Source organism: Asparagus officinalis, chromosome 10 (genome assembly GCF_001876935.1).
Source record: "Asparagus officinalis chromosome 10, Aspof.V1, whole genome shotgun sequence".
Lineage (NCBI taxonomy): Eukaryota > Viridiplantae > Streptophyta > Magnoliopsida > Asparagales > Asparagaceae > Asparagus > Asparagus officinalis.
Window position 1 is genome coordinate 3,407,226 of NC_033803.1, and position 7,946 is coordinate 3,415,171.

The following is a 7,946-nucleotide window of genomic DNA, read 5'->3' on the forward strand; positions in this document are numbered from 1 at the left end:
GAGGTCCACTCTAAAATGTTGAAAGTTCAGGGGGTTCAGTGTAATTTACCCAATTTTTTTAGTGTTTTCGGTGTCTGTAAACATTTAGGCCCTGTTTGGTTCCGGTTTTCGGTGTCTGTAAATATCAGTTTTTTCCCAAAATCACCTTTATAAGAGGATTTTGAAAGAAAGCTGTCAAAAAGCTAACATTTTTGACAGCTTTCTCCCCTTCTACCCATCCAAAAAACCGATCAGAACAGCCCCTATTGAAATTGAGGAGAGTGACCGACACCTCAAGTATCCACCTTCTAGAGCGTTGGCAACGGCGCGTGGTATCCGAGCAGTAGGACCCACTAGTGTTCTTATCCGCAGGGCCACAATTTGGGCTGGGCCTTTAAATTATTGCTCAACCCAAATCTCTGTACCTAAAGAATCAGCCCATCAACGTAATTAATAACCAATTCACGCCTGACGTTTAATTTTTTCCTTTCACACCTTGCTCGTTATCTTAAGTAACGTTAATCTGCACGTGCATTATATCTCTCCTCAGTAAAAAGGGCAACAACGACATTTCCTCAATCAAGAATTTACCCCCCTGAAATTACCCCACCAGGCTCAACGAAAGCACAGAGGAAACACAACGAGGCGAGAGAGAGCGATGGGGATGGCGGGAACCCGGATGAACCAATATAGCCCCATCACGCGGATCGCTGACGTGGCGTCGTAATTTTGAATCCCGCCCAAAATCGACCCCCCCGTCCCTCTGTCCTCCGTAGATTCGCGAGATTGTAAAAAAAGAAAGGAAGGAAAATATCTCAGTTCCTCCCTCTTCTTATCTCCACACCCAGCGCCCTCTCACGCCACTCACTACCAACTCCCTCGAAACCCTAACCCTAACCCTAGGTCAGCCGCCCTCAATTTCTGCGATTTTTTGGCCGATTTTGGTGGGTTTTTGATCGATCTTGTCGTTTTTTTGGCAGATTCGCGATGAAAGGAGGGAGATCGAAGGCGGACACCTCGAGGAAAGCCGATGCGAAGTGAGTTTAAGATCTGGATCTCGTTTTTTCTTTAGGTTTCTAGATCTAGGGTTAATTAGGGTTTTGGATCTGATTAATTTGGTGGTTTTTTTTTCTTATGAACAAAGGCTTTCGGTGAAGAGGAAAGCAGCTGAAAAGGTGACGAAGAAACCGGTGAAGAAAGCGAAGGCGGTTAAGGATCCGAACAAGCCGAAGAGGCCTCCGAGCGCCTTTTTCATCTTCATGTGAGCTTCGATTCTAGATTTTTTTTTCCCGATAATTTTAATCGATATTGATCTTTTTTCCCCGTTTAATTTTAACTTGAAGGGAGGAGTTTAGGAAGCAATTTAAGGAGAAAAACCCTAACAATAAGCAAGTCTCCGTTGTAAGTTTTTTTTTTGTAGATCTGTTTTTTTTTTGTTGAGATTTTTTACCTTATTTTTAAAATTTTCTTGATTAGGTCGGCAAAGCTGCTGGAGATAAATGGAAATCTTTGTCAGCAGCTGTGAGTAATTCTACCTAAAACCTCGGAACTTTCGATCCATACAAAATTCGCCTTTTAATTTTCTAAAATTAGAAATTTTCTGTAAAATTCAGGAAAAGGCTCCGTATGAAGCCAAGGCGGCAAAGCGAAAGGCTGATTACAACAAAACCATGGTCGCTTACAATAAGAACTTGGTACTCTTAACTTTATTAATCTTGTTTGTGCAAATTTATTTTTGTTTATACCTTCTTAATTTAATTTAATTTTTCCAGTCTGATGGCGGAGGGAAAAAAGCAGTAGAGGAGGAAGAAGAGGAAGAATCTGATAAGTCCAAATCCGAGGTTCACGACGATGACGATGATGAAGAGAGTGGAGAGGTAAATTTATCAATAATAATAATAATAATAATAATAATAATAATAATAATAATAATAATAAAGTTCTTTGCAAATATTTAAGTTTGAAAATACAGTGATTTATTTGCATTTAATTGTTAAATTGACAGGAGGAGGATGAAGACGATGATGATGAGTGACGAGGGAGCCAATGCAAAAAATGGGCCTAGAGACGTGACGACCCAACTTCTCACCCCCTCTGTTTTTTGCTTTGATTTTTTCTGAAGCCGGGGGGGTTGGGGAGTGGGGTGGGTAACAGAAACTATGAATAGGGTTGTAATTGTAATATTGTCGCGATGATATTTCGCCTGCGTGGGCCGAGGGGCGGCTTGGATGTGGGCCGTTGATCTACTCTGCCTTTGTATCTAGCTTTCGCGTTTGATGTATTTTAACTTTGAATTGTTCCTTTAGCTAGTGTTTGGGTTGCCACTATCACTATCAGCTCCGCGTGCGATGCCTTTTAAAACAAAGAAGGGATTTGACAGAAAGAAAGACTATTCCACTCCTTAGCTGTATTGCGCAATTATTGTGCAAGATTCTAGAACTAGGCCCAGTCAATTTGGCCCATCACATTTATTTTTTTAGATGAGATGTTGTTGGTATTCTTAGCTCATACAGGTTGAGTTGACTCATTTGGAATGTGCTCAGAGGTCTAGAACCAGTTAGGTCAAATCTGGATCTCGCCGAAACCTCTACGGTTTTTTTTGGGGTGGGGGTTGGGCTGGCCCGGTTTAGGCCCGTGATCCTGCTTGCCGAGTTTAAGGCCGGGGTGGGTGTGGGGGCCTGCTCGAGTCATAGTAAGCCGTGCTTATTTCTCCGATCTTAGGTATGAGGTTGGACCGGGCTATAATCCGCTTAGGGCCTGTTTGTTTCGCTTAAAAAACAGGGAAAGTGAAGGAAAGTAAAGAAAAGTAAACATATTTTTCATGATTTGATGTTTTCTTGTGTTTGGTTCACTTCTTAGAAGTAAAAAGGAGATAAAAGAAAATGAGTTGTCATCATATTATTGGATGATGTGAGTGATTTTTAAAGATATTTTATTTAGAGTTTCTTTTCTTGTGTTTGGTTAGCTAAAAAAATAAGGGAAAGTGTTTTCTTGTGTTTGGTTCATTCTTAAAACTAAAAAAATAAATGAGATGAGATGAGTTGTCATTATATTATTGGATGATGTGACGCATACTATTTTCCATCAAATTCCTTGTTTTTTTGGAGTAAAGTGAATGAAGGAAAATTTAGAGGAGATGTTATGAGTTGTCACCATATTATTGGATGATATGAGTAATTTTTAAAGATGATAGAAAATGAAGGAAAATGGGGTGAGTTGAGTTGGATGAGTTGATTGATGTGACTCATTTTTTGTGTTTAGTTTATTTTTAAAAATAAGAAATGAGATGAGATGAGATGAGTTGTCACAATATTATTGGTTGATGTGGGAGATTTGTAAGGGTGAAAATGGGGAAAGTGAAGAAAACACAAAAAATGGGGGATGGAAAGTGAGGGAAATGAAACAAACAAGCCCTTAAGGGCAGGCTTTGTCAGGCTTGTTCCACGGGCGACGCACCCGTGAGTTTTTTAAATTTTTTTTCATTTCTATTTTTTAAATTATACTAGTTGAGATGCATGTGCAATGCACTTTGTTGAATATCATGATTATTTAAATTGATAAAAGTAGAGTAAAAATAAAAAAAAGAAAATGAAGTTTTTTGGGGATTGATCATCAACTTAATAATCTTTCTCTCAAATAAAATATTATCATTGTTTTTCTCAACCTAGATTGTGGTCACATTTTTTACTATTTGTGAGTTGTAAATATATTAATTTAGTATAACATCTTTTCATGGTTTGATTTATATTCACGTTAACTTTTAGTTGATGTTTTACTCGTATTTATATTATCTAATATTCTCATTCAATTTTATAGCTCATTCTATGTATCATAGAAGTATAACGAAAAATATGAAGAATTATTTCTTACGAAATTAGAACAGAGAGATTATGATATATTTCGACATGAGCTCTAAATATAAAAATATCTTTTTTTTGTGCAAGGTCTTTATCAAAAATTACCCCAAACGAAGTGAATAAAAAATGTTATTATAACTCACTTGCTTAAGGCAACTGTATTGTATATATGATACATAACTTGTTTGGAATATCCATATCTCCTAAGTGAATTTTGTTGTTGTGAGAGCAATATATTAGAGGCTTGTATTCAAACATTTTGGCTCTATAAAAGACACAAGAATTTGGAGTGCGTAACTTATATATCGTACAGAACATATAGATTCATAAAGAATTTTTTCTAATAATGATACTATTACAATGATATTACTATTTAATAATAAATTAATTTTATTATATGACCCTTTTTAATAAGTTATAAAGTATATATATGGAAACCTCGATGCTTTTTAATATTAAATTATAAGATTATATGACCATTTTTAATAAATTATAAAGTATATATGAAAACCTTGATGTTTATAGCTAATAGTTGGGCTGTACAAAATAGGTTAACTTTACATTGTAGTTTACTATTTGTAGTGCTATTGGCAATGTCATTACATTTCCTTTTTATCTTATTATTCATATTTTTCTGATGTAAGTTCTCTTTTGCTAATAATTCAATTGGCTATATTTAGTTTTTATAATATCAGATGTTAGAATTTTTTTTTATTTAAAAAATGTTGTCATGATTTTTTAAAAAAATATATACACATAGTAGCAATAGTATATATTTCAGTGTAACTCAAACATTGGCTTGAAGCCTATTTAGAGTGAGGTCCTTTCTATGCTAGAATGGTGATATAATGATTATACAGTATAAAAGTCAAGTAATAAATTTCTACAAATGAAAAGTAATTTAATATGTCAAATTAAGAACTAATGTATAAAATTTGCATGAGCAGTGTAGATAGCTATAGAAAGTAAGGTATATATATCTTCATAAAAATTTTATAGTGAGTGACCAACTACAATCATTCTAGTTTAAGCATAAATATTTATTATTTTAGTTATTAATTTGATATATGTAACTATGGAATAAATGTCCAGCAAAAATAGGAATTGAGATTATATTATGTTGTAGGTAAATAAATAAATGTTATTAGAGCTCATCTTTATATTAAATTTAAAAGTAATAATTTAAATTATTCAGCACTAAATATTAGCTCATGTGAAAGAGTAAAATAATCTATGGTCTATATACGTATATAGTCAACTAATCAAATGTATTAAAATTATAATGACCACAAAGTTATATGGTGGACTCACATTATATATAATTTGTAAAAAAATAGTACATTAAAGCCAAAATTTTTTAACCACTATATAGGTTGTCTGAAAATTTTCACATATATAAACTATACTATCTACGAATAGTGATGTGCACACTTAACTATGGTCTAATAATATTAAGAACGACTTATTCTTCAATATTATCATTAATTGATATATATGTGCATTACACTAAAAACACAATAAAAATTTAAAAAACTACAAAATAAACACTTTCAAAAGTTTTAAAAGTGTAAAAAACACCCTAAAATTTCTAATTTACAAATACACAAAACTATTAAACATTAAATTGAAATCAAAGAATTACAAAAAAAATCATTGAAATTTTTTAAACTTTGGAGAGGTAATTTGCAATGTACTATATTTTAAGGGTGTTTTTTTGTAAATTTTAAATTTAATAGATTTTTAATTAGTTATGTTTTTTTAAAGAAGTTATGTGTAATATTTATCATGAAAAGTTTTTTCTAAACCTAATAATTTTAAAAGGTGTATGATATTTTTTACAAAATTTTAATTTTTTAGGGGTTGTTAGTAATTTTTCATATTCATTTAGTGCCTGTAGGTTAAAAATTCTCATGATGGATTTTTGTAAATTATGAATTTTAAGAACTTTTTGTAATTTTTTAAACTTATAGGCATTTTCTACAGATTGTAAATTGTTTATAGACTATTTATAATTTCTATGCTTTCAATTTACTAATGAATTTGAAATTTTTAGGGTGTTTTTTTGTAAATTTTGAATTTTAAATGTTTGTTTGTAATTTTTAAAACTTTAAGGGTGTTTTCTATAAACTATAAATTATGTAGGGGATATTTATAATTCTTATATTTTTAATGTACTGTTAAGTCAGAAATTATCAGGATTTCTATAAAATTTATAATTTGAGGGTTTTATTTTGTAATTTGTAAAAAGTTCAGAGTGTGTATTACAAATTTTATAAATTTTTGAGGGTTGTTTGTGTTATTTGTAGGTTTTTAGTATGTTTATAGGTTTGAAATTTTCAAGATGGTTTTTATAAATTTTGAATTTTTAGGAGTGTTTTTGTAATTTTTGAAACTTATAAGATATTTTCTCCAAAGTCAAAAAACTTTTATTTTCTAGTTAGCATATGTTTTTCAGATTTCTCACTGAATTGAGATAAGTAAAATTTATAATTTTCAAGATACTTTAATAAAATTTTGAATTTATAGGGGTACTTTTGCAATTTAAAAAATTTGGAGAATATTTTTTAAAAAGTTTAAAAACTCGTAGGTGCTGGCTAGCATATGTTTTTTAGATTTCTCTACAAACTGAAATAAGTAAATGATTTTTTTGAATTATATGAAACGTAACTATTTTATCCAATAACATGTTAAGTTTCGTTATGAATAGAATAAATTATTTGGTTACCAATTCAAAGAAGATTGGATAATTATAATAGATTAGGATAACAATGTAATATTAAAAAAAAACTAAGAGTAATATTGACCATAGAAAGATTTTCCCGAACTCGTACTTTTAAAGGGAGTATGATTAACTTTTTATTGATATCTACCATATTATATTTAAATTATTTTTTTCTTATTTCACTTTTTATTTAAAATGATATATATTTATATATACAAAGATAAACTTGACAGAGAAAAACATCCTGAACACAAAGATATACGTGGTCCGGAGTTCAAAAGAATATCTACGTCTACGGGAAGTTAATAACTTTCTTTTAGTTTAAATTTAAATTACAAATACAAGAGGTAAAAAAGGGGGAAAAAATATGCATCAAGCCGAATCAATGGTGAGCTGGGCTGGGTCGGGCTGGATCATGGTGAGCCGGATCAATTGTGGACGCGCCTATTTCTTTGATCTCGGGTCTGGGTTGGACCCGGTCTTACTTGTGACCTAAATATAGAACGGGTCAGTTCGGGCCCGACCCACTACAGTCCGGGGCGGGCTGGGCCGGGTCAGCCCGACGGTCGCCTCGGCCCATGCCCAACCCTAATCCTAATGAGGATCTAATTCATTTGAATCCAAACCACCAGCTAAAAAGACCTACTTGAGGATATTTATTGAACTTTATTCACGCCAAGTAGTTTGGTTGGTCAGAGAGATGTAAATGATACAGCAATATAGAATTCAATTGTTTAGGTTTGAGCACAAGTTCATAGGTAATCTTTTGAGTATCAGAAGAGATTCGAATGCAAATTCAATTGATCGACCAGCAACAAAGCTCACATACGGGGATCAGGGGTTCGGAGGACAAATTTTCAAAACCAACCTTTTTGATTATTTATTTGTAAAAAACGACTCATTTTCAAAATATTTGTAAAAAACGACCTGGTTTCAGCCTCAGCGCTGAAACCAGGTCGGTTTTTGAAAAAAAGTTTCCGAAACTTCACGGGAGTTGAACTCCCGTGAAGTTTAGCAGTTTTTAATTAAGCTGCTAAACTTCACGGGAGTTCAACTCCCGTGAAGTTTCACAGTTCAAAATTTTTTTTTAACTGTGAAACTTCACGGGAGTTGAACTCCCGTGAAGTTTAGCAGCTTAATTAAAAACTGCTAAACTTCACGGGAGTTCAACTCCCGTGAAGTTTCGGAATTTTTTTTAAAAAACCGACCTGGTTTCAGCGCTGAGGCTGAAACCAGGTCGTTTTTTGCAAATAAAACTGAAATAGGTCGTTTTTTACAAATAAAAAACCAAAAGGGTTGGTTTTGAAAATTTGTCCGAGGTTCGGAGCTCTTTCTCTCCACTTGACCCGTCCCTGCCGGGTGGTAGGATTAGGGGTTTTACTTGGCAG

The 7,946-nt window shown here is 32.8% G+C and overlaps 1 protein-coding gene across 1 annotated transcript; it reads left to right on the plus strand.

Annotated features, from left to right (window-relative positions):
• LOC109825916 (HMG1/2-like protein) lies at positions 727-2,309 on the plus strand. The gene is made up of 8 exons (XM_020392826.1): positions 727-882; positions 960-1,016; positions 1,124-1,240; positions 1,323-1,380; positions 1,456-1,500; positions 1,593-1,673; positions 1,752-1,856; positions 1,985-2,309. Exons 2-8 carry the CDS (start codon positions 967-969, stop codon positions 2,012-2,014), a joined length of 486 nt encoding a protein of 161 aa, XP_020248415.1. The 5' UTR covers positions 727-882; positions 960-966; the 3' UTR covers positions 2,015-2,309.